Genomic DNA, 19387 nt, shown 5'->3' with positions numbered 1-19387 from the left:
GAGGAATGGTTTGAAGATCCCTCCCAACGAGTTCTCTAATTTCCTAAAACATTTTAGAAAAAGGCTGTGTCATTATCCCCGCAATGGGAGGGTGCAACAGTATTTAAAACAGGGGTGCCAATAAATTTGACCGCTGTCTTTGAAAAAAAGAATGACTTGTTTAACAAAATCTCTATCTGAGCAATTGTATTAGTATAAAACAATAATTCCCCAATGTTTTTGAGCATACAATATAGCTCAGTATTTGTATTATTTATTTTGCAGTCTTTTTGGCTCATCTTTATCAAGGGTGCCAATAATTATGAACCTGACTGTATGTGAGACTGAATGTTCCCTAAACACGGGAAACTGTTGAGCGTGAAAAACCCAGCAGCGTTGCAGCTCGAGACGAAGCGGTGCGCCTGGCATCTACTACCACACCCTGTTCAACGGGACTTAAATCTTTCATCTTGCCCGTTCACCCTCTGAATTACACACATACCACAAGCCATGTCTCAATTGTCTCAAGGTTTAAAAAAAATCCTGCTTTAACCCGTCTCCTCTCCTTAACAAGTGACATTAATAAGAGTGTTCACCTGGATTCACCTGGTCATGGAAAGTGTATGTTCTATAGGTTTTGAATCAATACAACGTCACAATACGGTACAGTGTTCGATTAGGCTGCTGGAGGGCAAGGAGACCCCCAGCTCCACTAAACCAGACAACTATGTGCCGTTTCCATCATCTCATCAGCCCTTGAAGAGCAGAGTCAGAACAACATTTTTTTATTTATTATTCTACATGCTCTATCATCAGAGTTATACAGCAAGTAACTGCATGCTTTTCATGATCAGTAAACTTCAATTGATCATGTCATTTCAGAACCGTGAGGGTAGCCTATCCATTTGGCATGTAGCTAGCTAAGCAAACCATGTTTGCATCTCACTTAACTGCTGTCAAACTCCACACAGTTGTCACTGACTAGTTGGATAGTCATTTCCCACTGAGCAAACAATTTAGGTACTTAGAGCATTCTTAGAATGATATATATTTTTTTTTAATCAGGTTTTGGCTTGGCAGAACTTGTTTCTTTATTGACATGTCAATAAAACTCATTAATGTAACTACTTGGCAAATGTTATCTTCTACTTGTAGCCCTGGTTGTCCTGAAAATCAAATGGTTAAACACTTCAATGTGAGACTAAATATGAGGGCAGGGCAAGCAGATGAATGAAAGTAGGGCATTTCATGTTGTTTCCGATTCAGGGATTGGCTGGGACGTTTTAACAAGACTGGAGTGTCTGTCTAACTATCCTCGCTAGGAGAATGACGAGGGAAGAGTGGTGAAACGTAGTGAACTGGCCAGTATGCAGCTTTGATGTTTGCCATGCCTGTGTAGGGAATGTTCCATAGGCTTTCCATAGGTCTAGAGTAGACCAGATGGACTCACACTCACAGACACAAACACATTTCAGCGTTAATCGTTTAAATGGACGATTGACCAAGATATGACCCACCTGCAGATTTATAGTAAGGGCTTTTTCCAAGTACGAATATGATGTGGTATGTCTGCATGCAGCATTAACAATTGCTGCATTAGAGTCCCATTGTTATCACACACGTTCCTTAGTGCGGTGATCATTGTGCTATGCCTGGCATAGCTTATGTGAATGACTGCCTTGACCTTTAAGAATTAGTTGAGGCGTGACTAAAACAACACGGAGGCAGGGATTGAACCCAACGCAAATGAACGACCTAAGCACAGAAATAGATTCATAGGCAATTTAAGGCAATTTCACAAAGGTTCGCAGAGATCCCATTCGCTGCTAACTGCTGGAAGAGAAATCTGCGTTTGTTTGAATCCATGCCTCACTTGATCTTCTCTCCCTGTCGTGGAGTTATTCTTTACTGTGAACACTTGGGAAATAAATACTCTATCGTTTCTCTTCAAGTCCAGTAGCTAGCAACTAAGCTTACCTGGAAGAGCGGTCCAATGTCAACGTCAAATCCCAGGTCAGCGAATCCCGTAGCGATGACCTTTGCCCCCCTGTCATGGCCGTCCTGGCCCATCTTGGCCACCAGCAGACGAGGGTTCCTGCCCTCATGCTTCTTAAATTCCACCACCCTGTGAGAAGATGAATAAGTCATATCAATAGTTATTAATAATTAAGTGTTTATGGTACACAACCACCTTGGACAGGGAAGGAGAGGTCATATTAGGGACTGTAGTGATGGCTGGGTAGTATTCATTAGACACCAAACAGAAGAAAACAAACTGAAACAAGGAAGGACTGCTGTAACTTGTCCAAAAATAGACATATTTTTGTTTTCCGTTGCTAAATGCTTTGGTATGGTGTGCTCTAATGAACACAACCTTTATGTGTAGTGGAACGTCTAGCATAAAATGGCTCAGATGGGTGGATGCTACTGTACAAATGGGTGGTTGATGAGGTCAGTTACCTTTGCTTTGAATAATGCACTATATAAATGCAAATTATTGCATTGGTGTATTTGCCAGCAAAGAGCTTCGATTTTCTTCTTAAACTCCACAACCCTGTTCAGAAATGTGTAATATTATTAAAGTTCTTGAAAGGCTCTAGACAAATTAAATGTATTGTAATTCCAGACACAACAACAGCAATAGTGACTTGATGGGGGAGAAAGTTGAAAACTCTGAGCACAAACAATCACATAGGAGGTTCAATAAGGGCCTTCAAACATATTCTCCGTGCATTGCTGAAGTGTAGAAGCATGCCAATCACTTTGGCTTCCCAAGGGGACAACCACCTAGCCTGGTTAAGCCAGACTGAATGCTGCAGCCCTTGAGAACAAACCTGATTTAGGCTCTGTCTATGAGAGTAAAAGCTTTGTCTATGAATCCTGCTGGAACTGAACTGTTCTGAAGATCGACCAGATCGAGTCAAGAGGTGGCAGTTAGCTTACTGGGAAGGAAAAGGCAGACAAGTAGAGTTACTGGTTCAAATCCCAGGACAGGCACACAGTGGGATGAGCAAGTGGAAGGTTGCTGGTGTCAGAGCCATTCTGCCCTTGAGCAAGGCATTTAACCCTGAAATGGTTCTGCACTGCAGTTGACCCTGTGCTTATTTCAAGTGTGTGCGTGTATGTGTGTGTGTGTGTTATGGTTGGGCGATATTACGATAGTATCATCTATCGAGGATGATTGACAACCATCGTCAATGGTGACGACCTCATGAATGGACAAACAATACTTAACCTATTTCAACTTGACTGCCACAAAGCAGGGCAGTGCATGTATGACATTCCGAGTAAGGCTATAACAAATATGAATATAGTTATTTCAATAAATATGTTGCATTTACAGAATGCAAGATAACTATGTAGACAGAGCTAAGAGTTTCACCAAAGCAGCACAAAATGTTAGATCAGAAAAGGTTTTTGTTTGGCAAGGGTCAAAAGTCAAAGTAAATTGTTATAGCGGACATTTATTATTTAAAAAGTCACATCTTTGATTTTCTCTCGATTTGATACGAACATGACTTGGCACAGCTTTATTTCAAATGTCAAATATTTCAGGCCACAAAAAGTGAAATTCAGCAAACAATGCCAAGATGGAAAAATCCAATGAGAAGTCAAAAAACTTAGGCTGAGCAAAGCTTATGCAAGAAAGGAAGCATAGCCTATAGGCATATGGGGCTATTTCCATATTATTCTAACAATGTGCAACCTACCTACAACGCATAGTAAGTCCTGGCCTAATAAGAGGAGGATGAGGCAAAAATGCAAATCAGTATATAATTATCCAGTTCTAAGGACAGCAAGAGTTCCTTGCTCTGCAGCCCATGATGATTAACAAACCGTCACCCGATGTTGACTTTGTGTCACTCACACCTCGGCACACACAGACACACAGATCGGCTTAGGCTACACATCTCTTTCGTGTCACATCTCCAATAGAGCAGAATAGTCTACTAGAAAATATTTGGATCCACTTATCTTTTGACAATGTTCCGATTTCCTCTCATCCCTCCCATAACATGCAAGTCGCTAGCAGTGGGTTTTTCTCTCCCTTTTTAAATATTATTATTGGCCACTAGGAGGCGAAAACATCTTCTGCCATAAGTGCAGAATCATGATAGGACAAAAGCTGATATCACCCAACCATGTTTCAATATGTTTTGTGTTATTCAATATTGCTACAAACCCTAGTGTGCTGTCTCAGGGGGTTGAAAACAGAGCAGAGAAGATATTCTATATTCTAACATTAAGTACAACAGAGAATCAAGTACTATTTTCTTTCTGCTCTTACCGGTTGTGTGCTGTGGAGATCTCCTCATGCTCACCGAACTCGCTGCGGTAGGCTCCGCTCACCATCCTGGTGCTGGCTTTATGTTCCCCAAACACAGTCTTCATGGCATCCGTGATCTCCCCAACAGAACATCTGGGGAATGCACAACAACATGTCTCAAAAACACTTCTCTTTTAATCAAATATACCAGCAGGGTTTCACAACGCTCTCCTTCAGTATTCCCTGCAGTTCAGCTCACTTTATTTATTAAATCAGGATTGTCTATTCCGTAACAACTGCATTGCACTGATCGCCAGGGAGTCCTGGGTTCAAAGAAAAATGCTGTTATGTATTTCTTAGGTGATTGTTTATGTCAGTGTATCCCAAACAACTGCACTGAGGATAGGTAACACTGTCACCACCAATAAATCCATGATAATTGAGAATTTCAATAAGCATTTCTCTACGGCTGGCCATGCTTTCCTGCTGGCTACCCCAACCCCAGCCAACAGCTCCGCACCCCTCGCAGCTAATGGCCGGAGCCTCCCCAGCTTCTCCTTCACCCAAATCCAGATAGCAGATGTTCTGAGACAGATGTAAAACCTGGACCCGTACAAAATCAGCTGGGCTAGACAATCTGGACCCTCGCTTTCTAAAATTATCTGCCGCCAATTCAACCCCTATTACCAGTCTGTTCAACCTCTCTTTCAGATCGCCCCGAGATCCATAAAGATTGGAAATCTGCCACGGTCATCCCCTTCTTCAAAGGGAGTGACAATCTAGACCCAAACTGTTATAGACCTATACCCATCCTGCCTTTCTAAAGTCTTCAAAAGCCAAGTTAATAAACAGATTACCGACCATTTCAAATCCCACCGTACCATCTCCACTGTGCAATCTGGTTTCCGAGCTGGTCATGGGTGCACCTCAGCCACGCTCAAGGTTGTAAACGATATCATAACCACCATCGATAAAAGATTGTACAGTGCAGCCGTCTTCATCGACCTGGCCAAGACTTTCTACTCTGTCAATCACAGTATTCTTATTGGCAGACTCAACAGCCTTGGTTTCTCAAATGACTGCCTCGCCTGGTTCACCAACTACTTCTCAGACAGAGTTCAGTGTGTCAAATCGGAGGGCCTGTTGTCCGGACCTCTGGCAGTCTCCATGAGGGTACCACAGAGTACAATTCTGGGGCCGACTCTGTATATATATCAACAATGTCGCTCTTGCTGCAGGTGATTCTCTGATTCACCTCTACGCAGACAACACCATTCTGCATACATCTGGCCCTTCTTTGGACACTGTGTTAGCAAACCTCCATGCGAGCTTCAAATCAAATCAAATTGTATTTGTCACATACACATGGTTAGCAGAATGTAATGCGAGTGTAGCGAAATGCTTGTGCTTCTTGTTCCGACAATGCAGTAATAACCAACAAGTAATCTAGCTAACAATTCCAAAACTACCACCTTATAGACACAAGTGTAAGGGGATAAAGAATATGTACATAAAGATATATGAATGAGTGATGGTACAGAGCGGCATAGGCAAGATACAGTAGATGGTATTGAGTGCAGTATATACATATGAGATGAGTATGTAAACAAAGTGGCATAGTTAAAGTGGCTAGTGATACATGTATTACATAAAGATGCAGTAGATGATAGAGTACAGTATATACATATACATATGAGATGAATAATGTAGGGTATGTAACATTATATTAGGTAGCATTGTTTAAAGTGGCTAGTGATATATTTTACATAATTTCCCATCAATTCCCATTATTAAAGTGGCTGGAGTTGAGTCAGTGTGTTGGCAGCAGCCACTCAATGTTAGTGGTGGCTGTTTAACAGTCTGATGGCCATACAACACTCCTTCCGTGGCCTCCAACTGCTCTTAAACGCTACTAAAACTAAATGCAAGCTTTTCAAACATTCGCTGCCCGCAACCGCCCGCCCGACTAGCATCACTACTCTGGACGGTTCTGACTTAGGTATTTGTAGTTGTCCACATATTCTAGTTGTCTGGCTAGACTGTAAACTCTCCTTCCAGACTCATATTAAACATCACCAAGCCAAGATGAAATCTAGAATCGGCTTTCTATTTCGCAACAAAGCCTCCTTCACTCACGCCGCCAAACATACCCTAGTAAAACTGACTATCCTACCGATCCTCGACGATGTCATTTACAAAATAGCCTCCAACACTCTACTCAGCAAATTGGATGCAGTCTATCACAGTGCCATCCATTTTGTCATCAAAGCCCCATATACTACCCACCACTGCGACCTGTATGCTCTAGTCGGCTGGCCCTCGCTACATATTCGTCGCCAGACCCACTGGCTCCAGGTCATCTATAAGTCTTTGCTAGGTAAAGCTCCACCTTATCTCAGCTCACTGGTCACGATAACAACACCCACCTGTAGCACGCGCTCCAGCAGGAATATCTCCCTGGTCATCCCCAAAGTCAACACCTCCTTTGGCAGCCTTTCCTTCAATTTCTCTGCTGCTAATGACTGGAACGAATTGCAAAAAAATCACTGAAGCTGGAGACTTATATTTCCCTCACTAACTTTAAACATCAGCTATCCGAGCAGCTAACCGATCGCTGCAGCGTTACATAGCCCATCTGTAAATAGCCCATCCAATCTACCTACCTCATCCCCACATTGTTTTTATTTACTTTTCTTCTCTTTTGCACACCAGTATTTCTACTTGCACATCATCATCTGCACATCTATCACTCCCGTGTTAATTTGCTAAATTGTAATTTCTTGCTACTATGGCCTATTTATTGCCTTACCTCCTCACGCCATTTGCACACACTGTATATAGACTTTTCCCCCCCTATTGTGTTATTGACTGTACACTTGTTTATTCCATGTGTAACTCTGTGTTGTTGTTTGTGTCACACCGCTTTGCTCTATCTTGGCCAGGTCGCAGTTATAATTTTACAGTGGCTACACTCGCAGGACGCCATACTTGTGTAACCGAGTTCATCTTCAGTGTGGTCACATAGTAGCCTACTTAAACTAGACTTTGTGCAGTGGCTATTGCTTTACATAGCCACATAGGCATACACTACACTAAACCTACAAATTAGTGGGGGGGGGGGGGTCTGGGGTCTGGATCAAAAAGGGTGGGAGTGGCAGGGCGCTTATTAGGAGATGAATGCGTTTTTTCCATCCCAAAAATGTATTTTAAAAAATGTAATAAAATTATAGGTGGCCCACCCAAGGATTTCAATGGCTGAAACACTCCTGCACATTGTGCTACGAATATTCCTTTACATAGCCACATACTAACTGTAATACTGTTACTTCAAAAGCAACTGGTGTTTCTAATAGTCTCACGGTGTTCTGTTTGTATGTTTATTCTTCAGGATGGTTTTATGTATACTGTCCTTGGGCGTTTTCAAAGGCAGTTAGAACCAAAATGTACTACTGTTGCCATCATCGTTATCATTGTTTACACTACAGAGCATCTGTGTCTGTCTGGCTGTAGAGAATGGTCATGTGGTCTGTTATTGTTTACACTACAGAGCATCTGTGTCTGTCTGGCTGTAGAGAATGGTCATGTGGTCTGTTATTGTTTACACTACAGAGCATCTGTGTCTGTCTGGCTGTAGAGAATGGTCATGTGGTCTGTTAAAATGGCATCTGTCCCTGTTCTAGCCATTCCTTTACCACATACATCACTTTAAAACCAGAAGTGTTTTAAATCAAGTGATACAAAGTGATTTAGGGAAAATCTCAACAAACTAACAGGGAGAGGAGCTGAAAAGTCCAAGAAACATCCTGAATTAAAAGGTTAATGGGATTCTCATTCAAGACTCCGATTTCATATCCACCACCTTTAACAAGGGCAGAGAACTGATCAAATATTTTCAACCAAGACCACAGTTCTCAATCCCATAGATAATAATAAACCAATATTCAGAATTCTTGAAATGTCAGCGTCAGCAGTGGACAGTATTATTCGCTTCTTCAGGAGCTCTAGAACAAAATATGTATTTGGTCTAGACACTGTATTCCTGAAGAGACAAAAAATATTCTCTGATTGCCCCTATTGTACATCTCGTTAATCTGTCCGTCAAATATGGGTTCTTCCCCAATGATTGGAAGTCTGCTGCAGTGATACCCATTTTAATTGCTGGTGACCCTACAGTGGTGGAAAATTACCGACCTAGAAGCATTCTTCCAGTGCTATCAAAAGTAGCTGAAAGATGGGTGGCTGATCATCTGACTGATCCCCTCATTCAGGGCAACTCCATACATCAAATGCAATTTGGATTCAGAACTAACTATTCTACCGAAACAGCCAATTACTATTTTCTTGATTGATGATAGTGATGATATTTTCTTGATTGATGATAGTTTATGATAGTGTTGTTGTTGTTACAATGATATATCATTGGATGTAATGTATTTGTATTTTGTATTGTTTTAGTGAGTATTTGCATAGAGGCTGCCCAGGGAATACTGTTGAAAATTAGCTTTTGGCTAAACCCCGGCATATTTACATGGATGTTGCATTATTGTAATATTGATGTTGATTAATGTGTATTGTTTCCTATAAATAAATACATGTTATGCAACAGAGTGTATTTGTAGGGAGGGATATGTGGTCATTTACAAGACCTTTGTTACTTGTGTAGATTCATGTAATTTTACTCAGCTAGTTGGATGAATTGCTTGTATTATTGTTGGGCATGACATGTTCCCATTTTGTGTATAATGAATAGCCAATCAATAGTATTTCATGTATGTGAAAAACAAATTTCCTTCAAGGGTAATAACATTTAGGTATTTTGGTACATTTTAGAGTGACTTACATTCAACTAGACTAAATCTAGGAGGAAAAACAACAACATACAGAGTATCACAGTCATGGGGCCTAAGCAAGATTTGGTTGGTTTTTGGTTCATGCAATTCTACTCATTTTGCCATTGGTTGAAGATGCATTTTAAAGCTTATTTTGTGAAATTCTACACATTTTGCAATGATATCTGAGTGAGAGTGGCTAACAAAGTCAATGGGGGCCCCTTGGAGGTCAGGGCCCGTGGGCACGTGCCCTTCATGACTGGTCGGCAATTCCGCCATGCTTACTACAAGTTTAGATAGCTGACTCAACTAATTTACCAATCTAAAAACATTTAGAGTGACAATTGAGTGACATAACAAAAGGAAAACTGCTGATGCACAACCACATTTTAAAACTACACCTTGTGTGTTCTACTATTCTAACTCTCAACAGGAAGTAAAGTTTCCTTCAAAAGTGACAATGAGCCCAGGGTTGCTGACCATAGGACTAGTGGGGATAGTGTCTCACCTGGCTCTAGCAGCCTCCACAGCCAGCCCCAGCAGGTTCCCCTCCCTGGTACGAGCACACTCCTCTATGGCCGACAGACACCTCTTCGCCACCTCAGCATCACGACTCGCCCTCACCTGCAGGAGACACACAGACGTTATATACATATAAAACAATATCTTAAATTTACTTATTCCTTTTTAGCTCCTAGTGAAGCAAATAGCCTCAACAGTGAATCTCCAGCGAACCCTAATATGTTCTAATTATATTGGCTTTTCATTGTATTGATATAATGACATCTACATTGCGGTTTAGTGAGACCATAGACTGTTGTGCCTTAATGGGGTCAGAATTTTGTTTTGCTTTGCTTAATATTGATGTATAACATCCATAACACAACCCAATGTTGGTCTGGTTCCCAGTCCAAGGATATCCCTTTGCTTGGCTTCTCCACCTCTCAGCCTTGAACCCTTGCTTTCGTAGAAACCATGTGTCAGAACGAGGGACTTTACATCAAACGAGACATTATTTTGAGGACAATGTTTGGCACCACACATGTTCTGGACAGGAACATATCTACATTACTAAATCCATGTGTACGTGTATGTATAGTGCGTATGTTATCGTGTGTGTGTATGCATGTGTCTGTGCCTATGTTTGTGTTGCTTCACAGTCCTGCTGTTTCATAAGGTGCTTTTTTATCTGTTTTTTAAGTCTAATTGTACTGCTTGCATCAGTTACTTGATGTGGAATAGAGTTCCATGTAGTCATGGCTCTATGTAGTACTGTGTGCCTCCCGTAGTCTGTTCTGGACTTGCGGACTGTGAAGAGACCTCTTGTGGGTTGTGGCCCTGACATGATTAGTACATAGCCCACCTATAATTTAGCCCAAACAACTACCTTTTTCCCAACTGTATTTAATTTTAATTAATTTATTTATTTTGCTCCTTTGCACCCCCATTATTTTTTATTTCTACTTTGCTCATTCTTCCATTGCTAAACTACCATTCCAGTATTTTACTTGCTATATTGTATTTACTTTGCCATCATGGCCTTTTTTGCCTTTACCTCCCTTCTCACCTCATTTGCTCACATTGTATATAGACTTGTTTATACTGCATTATTGACTGTATGTTTGTTTTTACTCCATGTGTAACTCTGTGTCGTTTTATCTGTCGAACTGCTTTGCTTTATCTTGGCCAGGTCGCAATTGTAAATGAGAACTTGTTCTCAACTTGCCTACCTGGTTAAATAAAGGTAAAATAAATAAATAAATAAAAAATTAGAATGACAACAATGTACACACTATGACCGAGTGTAGTCTTAGTTCGATGGCATTTTCAATGACAAAATACAACCATTTACATGATAAATAGAGGGATTAATTGTCACTACAAAAACAGGCAATGCCACTGCTTATTTAGCCCACAAGAGGGGTCCCTTTGACGGTGACTCACTACCTGGTAGCACAATGCGGAGCCAGAAACGTCATTAGGGTTTGAATAATTGCAGAAGTTGTCTTCAATCCCTCAAACTGAACATCAGCCAACCAAGCCATTTTGGACATTCAATTACATTAATGGGGAGTTGATGTGGTGACAAAACGGCACATTCGTTTTGGTAGGTGAAATTAGGCCATTTCACTAATGTTTCCATCCAGAGTGATATTGGCAAGATTTTAAATAAAAGTAATTTCATAAACTCTTCTCTCCATTTGCAGGCTCGTTTCAGGTTCAGCTGAGGACAGACTGGGTTTGAGCCCAGCTTGTCACTTGGTAATGAGTTTGTCTGTCTTAATTGTCACCTAGAAGTCTTGTCCAGTAGCAGGGACTGTGAGTGTGATTAGGACAACAGAGAATCAGGGGGGGATGGGATGATGTCAGAAAGGCAGGAATTCCTGATTAATAAGTGAAAAATCACTACCGGTAACTCAACCTTGACAGGGATGGATTTCCACTCAGACTGCATTTGCCAAGCTAATAACCTTCGTAGAAATTCATTGGATCCTAAACACAGTCAGACTAAGGATTCACCTATACGGAGTCTCGAGAACGGAGTAGCACACGCACTAATTAAGACATTTGATCACACGGGAAACACTTAACTATGCTTCATATTCAATATCTGTGACACACTGCCTGGAGTTTGATAAACAGCATTGGCACTTGGATTGGAACCAGTGCTATGGTCAAATAAAATGAAAATAGAGCTCTTTGGCCTACGAACTGCAGTGGTGGGTTTGGCGTTGAACAACAGAAGCATTTGCAAAAAAGTTCACTAGGTCCCCCCGTGTGGTTCCAGCAACAGCCCCAAAACATCACTGCTCTAGAGGAGATCTGCATGGAGGAATGGGCCAAAATACCAGCAACAGTGTGTGAAAACCGTATGAAGACTTACAGAAAACATTTGACCTCTGTCATTGCCAACAAAGGGTATATAACAAAGTATTCTACACCTTGCTTCTACACCTGCATTGCTTGCTGTTTGGGGTTTTAGGCTGGGTTTCTGTACAGCACTTTGAGATATCAGCTGATGTACGAAGGGCTATATAAATAAATTTGATTTGATTTGATATTGAGATAAACTTGTTATTGACCAAATTTGCAAATACATTCATTAAATATCCTACAATGTGATATTCTGGATTTTTTTTCCTAATTTTGTCTGTCATAGTTGAAGTGTACCTATGATGAAAATTACAGGCCTCTCATCTTTTTAAGTGGGAGAACTTGCACAATTGGTGGCTGACTAAATACTTTTTTGCCCCACTGTATTGTGGTATTTGGTCTCCATTTTGCCTTTCCTACTTGTCTTTCCTGTGATAAGCTAGATGTCCATCCAATTGGCAATAGATTTTCACGTGAATATTCTAAATTCAAAAGCCACTCGCACATCTGAGCAATCTTTCTTTGCGGGTGCATGGTAACAGTTGAACAAGATGAAGGAAAAAGGAAACCGCACACTGCTCTTGATAGTATCACTGATCTTTAATAAGCTTTACGAGTACAAGTTAAATGGGTTTCCATCTCATTTTCAACTCTCACGAAAATACATTTATGTTGCGTTTTATACCAGAAGTACCCACTCCGGTATTGGCACAAATCCAGAAACAAATAAATGTATTATGTTCACAATAAAATAATTAGGTGTGGTGAAAGTCGTCGTAAAGATGATGACCGAGAGGAACGTGAGGGGAAATAGAGGCTTTCCTCTATTTAGTTTTTAAATGTAATCCTTCATCTAACTTTTTCTCATCTCTACAGATGATTCGAGGAAGATCTGTTCAATCTTGGTAATGCTAACAACTTGTAAACAACACAAGCATTATTCTTTCTATCCTTTCAGTTGAACTTTAACTTAACCGATCCAAAGTCTATCCTTTTATCGAGCTTTTAATCTATACATCTCGCATGGGGACACAATATGGTTTGAGGAAAACCTAGCTGTAGTATTATAGGTCAGAGGTTGCCAGACTGATGCGATATCTCGAGTCAGTTTAAAAAAATCACTTTTTCCTTAATTTCCAAGAGGTTGTGGACTGTGATTAGCGTCAAATAGCGAGGTCAAGAAAAACAAAATGGCCTTAGTTGTGATGCATTGGGGCATTGTAGGCCAACGATACCAGGCTTATGTCATTTGAGATGTTTCCTCGAGTCTGGACTATGTAGACTATCATACTACTACTGCGGAGCCATAACTCTATTAATGCTCACCGACTGATCCACCCAAGGGCCTAACTTGTGCAGCCAACTTGTGTGTGTGTGTGTGTGTGTGTGTGTGTGTGTGTGTGTGTTTCGCCTCCCAGGCCCAAGAAGCAGGCAAAGTTGGTGGAGTACTAAATAAAGGTCAATATTTTGGAGACGTGTTACTAACCGACCCTCTGGAGAAATGAACGGAAGAGGGCCGGAGGATTGGTTGGATCGTTTTGTTCAATTACGCGTGAGTGTGACACTGACCTTCTTGAGTTTGTCGATCTGCTTGTTGCGTACGTTGGTGTTGTCGATAGCCAGCACATCAACGGACTCCTCTTTCTCTAGACGGTACTTATTCACCCCAACAATCACCTCCGAACCTGGGGGACACAGCCAGTGGGACACACAGTCAGAGAAGGGGGCAGAGGCATACTCGCTCATACGCAAGCACGCACACACCCACCCTAGTCTGTTGGCTGCTGGTTCGGTGAAGCAATAGAAGACATCGCAGTTAGTTTTTCTCTCAGACAGCTTTCAGTATTCACTTCACGATGACCAGCTAATACCATATACCTCTTTGAAAATATAGGGAATAGAAAGCAGGGAAATACAAAGTAACCCATCCATCCCTACTGTGTTCAATGGCTGCGGTGGGCCCCACCTCCTCTATTCTACCACCCTTCCCCTCCTCCCTCCCCTCTCAGCATGCATCAAAGCAGTAGCGTTCGGCCGGGTCTCCTTGCGTGCTAACCAGGCCGACCCCTGCCATGTCCACAAGACAAACCCCAGTGGCCCTGGGAGCCCCCCCCCCATGTTCACAGGACCCGACCCCTGTGCAGGCATCAGATAAGCACAGCCTTGGGTCTGCAATCAGATCAAAGGCTTAGATGGAGGTCGGAGCTCAGACGCCAGCTCACTCTCACACACACTGTCTGTTATATTCCCCTGGCCAGTGTTCGCTAGGCCAATGATGAATGTATGATCCTGACTAGAGCTGTGGAAATAGACCGTTGAGATGTCAAGTTCTACTTATATTCCGGCAGACTTCCAGGACATGTCTCTTTAAAAGAGCAGCTATGAAATATGGAGTGTGCCTGTTCTGCCTGAGTGGAGGACTGATGCTTCCAACATATCCACTGAATTACATATGGGGCTTTTTAGGAGGAGAGGTGAGATGATGGAGGGGAGAAGGATGTAAGAAAGAGGAGGGAATAAAAAGACGGAGGGTGGGTGGGAAAAGAGAACAGACGGGGACGGGGAGGTGGGGAGATGGGAGAAGGACAGGGGTGCATGTGTGCCTGCACTGCACGTGTGCGTTCTGCTGCAGTACCTGAGTCGATGCGAGCCTGTCTGCGAGCAGCACACTCCTCAATGCGTAGTTTAGGAATGCCTTCAGCCACAGCTCTGGCCATGCCTCCCATCTCTTCGATCTCATTGATAAACTACAGGAGAGGGGATCAAATAAGTTGATAAACATCTAATGCATTTAAACATGAACACAATCAATACAAACAACCATTAAATATACTGTAAAGTGTGTGTGACCCCCTGACCCTTAACTGGTCCCTGAACTCTAACCCCTGACGTCTAACCCCTCACATTTAGGGCAGTGTTGTAGACATCGTCGGTCAGCGCCTCCATCATGTGTGACCCGCCCCAGGGGTCGGCGACCTTGGGTATCCCAGACTCCTCTTGGATGATTATCTGTGTGTTGCGTGCGATGCGGGCGCTCTTCACCGTTGGTAGACCCAAAGCCTCGTCAAAAGAGTTGGTGTGTAGAGACTGGGTCCCCCCGAACACCGCAGCCATCGCCTCGATCACAGTACGCACCACGTTGTTATACGGGTCCTGGAGAAAACAGAATACACGATACAGAACATATGAAGGTTATAGGTTCACCCCATTTACATGACTTGGCCTCGATCAAATAAAGTTAATTATGGGTTTCATCCGCCCACCTGTTCAGTGAGGGACCAGCCTGAGGTCTGACAGTGGGTCCTGAGAAGCAGAGACTTGGCCAGCTTGGGTTGGAACTTCTCCTTAATGAGCATGGCCCACAGCCTCCTGCCTGCCCTCAGCTTGGCAATCTCCATGTAGAAGTTCATACCGATACCCCAGAAGAATGACAGCCTAGAGGAGAGAGGGAGGGGTATAGAATGATATATACAAGTACCCGAGTATCAAGCGTTGGAACAAGATTTTATTTGGTTTTACTTAACACTATGTATTCCAAGTAGGCATGTCCTTTGTTGGAAAGCACATTCCCCATGAGTTTTCAAAGTATACCATTCTATAGACATGAGATATAGGTAACTAGCAAAATATTGGAAACACCAACATAGTCTCCTATTAGGACACTGGGCCACCAGAACAGCTTCAATGCGCCTTGGCATAGATTCTACAAGTGTCTGGAACTCTATTGGAGGGATGCGACACCTTTATTCCACGAGAAATGTCATAATTTGGTGTTCTGTTGATTTATTTATTTTTATTTATCCGTTATTTTACCAGGTAAGTTGACTGAGAACACGTTCTCATTTGCAGCAACGACCTGGGGAATAGTTACAGGGGAGAGGAGGGGGGTGAATGAGACAATTGTAAACTGGGAATTATTCGGTGACCGTGATGGTTTGAGGGCCAGATTGGGAATTTAGCCAGGACACCGGGGTTAACACCTCTACTCTTACGATAAGTGCCATGGGATCTTTAATGACCTCAGAGAGTCAGGACACCCGTTTAACGTCCCATTCGAAAGACGGCACCCTACACAGGGCAGTGCCAATCACTGCCCTGGGGCATTGGGATATCTTTTTTTTGACCAGAGGAAAGAGTGCCTCCTACTGGCCCTCCAACACCACTTCCAGCAGCATCTGGTCTCCCATCCAGGAACTGACCAGGACCAACCCTGCTTAGCTTCAGAAGCAAGCCAGCAGTGGTATGCAGGGTGGTATGCTGCTGGAAAACACTGTCTCAGGCACTGCTTCAGAATCTCCCACGAGGGTTCACTTGGGTTGAAATCTGGCTACTGAGACACACACAGCCTTTAAACCATATGCTCCTCCGAGACCCCTCTTTCAAAGTCACGGAGATCTCTTCTTCTAGACATGGTAGCCAAAATAATGGGCAACCAAGCATTTTTATACATGACCCTAAGCATGATGGGATGTTAATTACTTAATTAATACAGGAACCACACCTGTGTGGAAGCACCTGCTTCCAATATACTTTGTATCCCTAATGTACTCAGGCGTTTCCTTTATTGTGTCAGTTACCTGTCTGTTATTATCCACACGTTCATATTGATGCTCCAGAGAAATGACTAGGAAGACAGGTTGCCCACATAGGGTGTTTACAGACAACACACAAAGATGTAATAAATCAATAAGTATGGTTAAAACTCCCAAAAGGAATGAATAGACAGCTAAAGTGTAGAGCAGAGTGTTGCAACAGCAGAGCTCTCAGCTGAGGACAATTATAGCTTACAGCAATTCATTGAATGCAACCACTATCGGTCTATTGATTTTGACAGTCCTAACAGGACCATAATGCTATGCACATGCCATATATCATTACCGCTCAGGGGGAACCCGTCAATCAATAACACTGCAGTGTGTGTCTGTGTGTACATGCATGGACTAACTACAGTCACCTACCTCTGTGATTACCTACGTGACTGACAATAAGGTGACTTGAGACATGTTTAACAAAAAGGATCTGCATTATTGTAGATGTCAAAGTGAGCGACTAAATGAACAATGGACTAAACGCAGGCTGGCTAAAACCCATGGCTAAATGAAAAGGACAGTCAACTCGCAGCAACTTTAAAGTACTTCCTTCGAACAACCACACGTCAATCAGCAGTCTGTCATTCACCCTAGGGAGTCATTTAGAGTGTGTGTCCTCTGACCTCGCTGCAAATCACATGGCTCTGCATCAAAAAACCACAACATGAAACAGCGAGCCAGAGAGGACAGTCTGTGAATAGCTGTCTAGTGGAGAGGAGACCTCTGTCTGTCTGACAGGACATTCACTGCTCTGAGACACTGGGAATGACACAGGGAAATCACAAAGAGAACCTCTCCAGAAACAACCCATAGCCACTAACTCTGAGGCACTGCATTACACAGGAATGAGGTCCCTGGGACAACACACACTGTATGATCTCACTCTGTGTGTGCGCACACCTGGGGGCGAACTCGTCTATAGTGAGGCCAGCTTTCAGCCCAGTGCGGCAGTACTCCAGGCCGTTGGCGATGGTGTAGGCCACCTCCAAGATGGCGTCCGCCCCGGCCTCCTGGAGATGGTAACCACTGATGGAGATGGAGTTGAACTTGGGCATGTGCTACCGGAGGAAACAACCAGTCATTCAACCAAACAATCAATCGTAACAATAATCAATCAATCATGATGGGGAAACAGTGTGAGTTCAGTCACGGACCTCCTGTGTTTGAGGTACGTGCCTGTATCTTAAGTTAGATGTTACTTCTGTGGAAATAATTTTAAATTAGAGGAATTTTACTGTATTTGCAAGGCAACGAGGTACAGAGGACGCTTTACCCTGTTGTAGCTTTAAGGTTCTTACCTTGGACGTGTAGGCGAAGATATCAGCAATGGCGTGCATGGAAGGTTCCGGGGGGAAGATATAGGTGTTGCGCACCATGAACTCCTTCAGGATGTCATTCTGGATAGTTCCCGTCAGCTTCTCCTTGGGTACCCCCTGCTCCTCCCCCGTCACGATGAACATGGCCAGCACCGGGATCACCGCTCCATTCATCGTCATAGAAACCGACATCTTCTCCAGCGGGATGCCGTCGAACAGCATCTTGGTGTCCTCCACGGTATCTATGGCGACCCCCGCCATTCCGACATCGCCATGGACACGGGGGTTGTCGGAGTCATACCCGCGGTGAGTCGGGAGGTCGAAGGCCACCGAGAGACCCTGTTGACCCGCTGTAGAAAGAGAGAGCGAGAGAGAGAGAGAAGTTACACTTATTACAATGGGAAAGGTAACCAAAAATAAGCACATAAAAACATGTACTTAAATGTTGTTTTATTAACCTATAAAGTAGAGAAAGAACTCTTGCCTGATTAAACCTGACAGAGTCCATTTCTAGACAGACAACCTGGGTTCACTTCAATATTCGATCATAAAACCCCAGTTGGTCACACCAGCAGTGAGTATTGTGCAGTACCTTTAATGTTGTCCCGGTAGAACTTGTTGCTCTCCTCCACGGTGCTGAAGCCAGCATACTGCCTGATGGTCCAGGGCCTGAACGTGTACATGGTGGGGTAGGGCCCCCTAGTGTAAGGGAAGACCCCCGGCAGTTCGTCTGGCTTCGTTGCAGAGTCTGCTTTAGTGTAGACGGGTTTGATGTTGAGGCCCTCCGGCGTGCGCCAGATCAGGTCTTCTGGGTTCTTCCCTTTCAGTTGTTTTTTGGCCAGGCTGGCCCACTCCGGGTGCAGGTCCACTTCATCCTGACAGGGCGTTGCGGTACGAAACTGTCGGGAGTGCGTCTGTGAGCGTGTGTTGATGAATCCGTGTGAGGAGCAGGGAGCTCCTGGAAGTCGGCGTGCAGCCAGAGCGACACATGTCCTCTGTGCGGTCAGCATGACGGGCCTGGATCAGAAACACATGAGACACAGGAGGAGAGGAATGAAAAACAGTGGGACAAGAATGAGACATCAGGAAATCCCTCTGGTTTCATTGGTTGAGTATTGGTGATTTCCTGGTAAAAAAGGACACATGAGCACCAACATTGGGTGTCAAATGAAAGCTAACTCTATATTTTTCTGAAAGTAAGTCATATTTTTTTTTAAATCAACCCATTTTCCATTAACAAAATAACCAATAAGAGAAGGCTTTGATTTCTTGTCAAACAGATAGAAAATGGATCTTAAAAAACATCTACCAGAAAAAGTCTTAAAAGATATTAGAAATAGATCAAAACACAATAATGTAGAAATATTTAGTTTAGGAAGAAAATAAAAAAATCTGCCTTCTGTAAGTTCTGTTACCCAAAAAAAACATCTTTAAAATGTTTTCTAATTTCTCTCTCTCTCTCATGAGTTCACATAAGTAACAAGTAAAAGGTTGACCTATCAACTAGTTATGGTACGTTTTAATTGGTATACA

The 19387-nt window shown here is 43.0% G+C and overlaps 1 protein-coding gene across 5 annotated transcripts in view; it reads right to left on the bottom strand.

Moving 5' to 3' along the window:
* mmut (methylmalonyl-CoA mutase, mitochondrial) overlaps positions 1-19387 on the bottom strand; it is a 42697-nt gene that overhangs the window by 20195 nt on the left and 3115 nt on the right. For all 5 annotated transcript variants that reach the window (XM_020496934.2, XM_020496933.2, XM_031837527.1 and 2 more), the window contains exons 2-11: positions 18447-18871; positions 17837-18204; positions 17439-17596; positions 15213-15384; positions 14854-15102; positions 14585-14696; positions 13519-13634; positions 9584-9699; positions 4268-4399; positions 1957-2104 (exon numbers count right to left, since the gene is read on the bottom strand). In XM_020496934.2, the coding sequence (XP_020352523.1) occupies positions 1957-2104; positions 4268-4399; positions 9584-9699; positions 13519-13634; positions 14585-14696; positions 14854-15102; positions 15213-15384; positions 17439-17596; positions 17837-18204; positions 18447-18864 (1989 nt within the window). In that variant the 5' untranslated portion in view covers positions 18865-18871. The remainder of the gene's footprint in view (positions 1-1956; positions 2105-4267; positions 4400-9583; positions 9700-13518; positions 13635-14584; positions 14697-14853; positions 15103-15212; positions 15385-17438; positions 17597-17836; positions 18205-18446; positions 18872-19387) is intronic.

This window comes from Oncorhynchus kisutch, linkage group LG12, assembly GCF_002021735.2.
Source record: "Oncorhynchus kisutch isolate 150728-3 linkage group LG12, Okis_V2, whole genome shotgun sequence".
Taxonomy (NCBI): domain Eukaryota; kingdom Metazoa; phylum Chordata; class Actinopteri; order Salmoniformes; family Salmonidae; genus Oncorhynchus; species Oncorhynchus kisutch.
The sequence above is the reverse complement of the archived record's forward strand: the minus strand, read 5'-3'. Positions and strand labels throughout refer to the sequence as shown.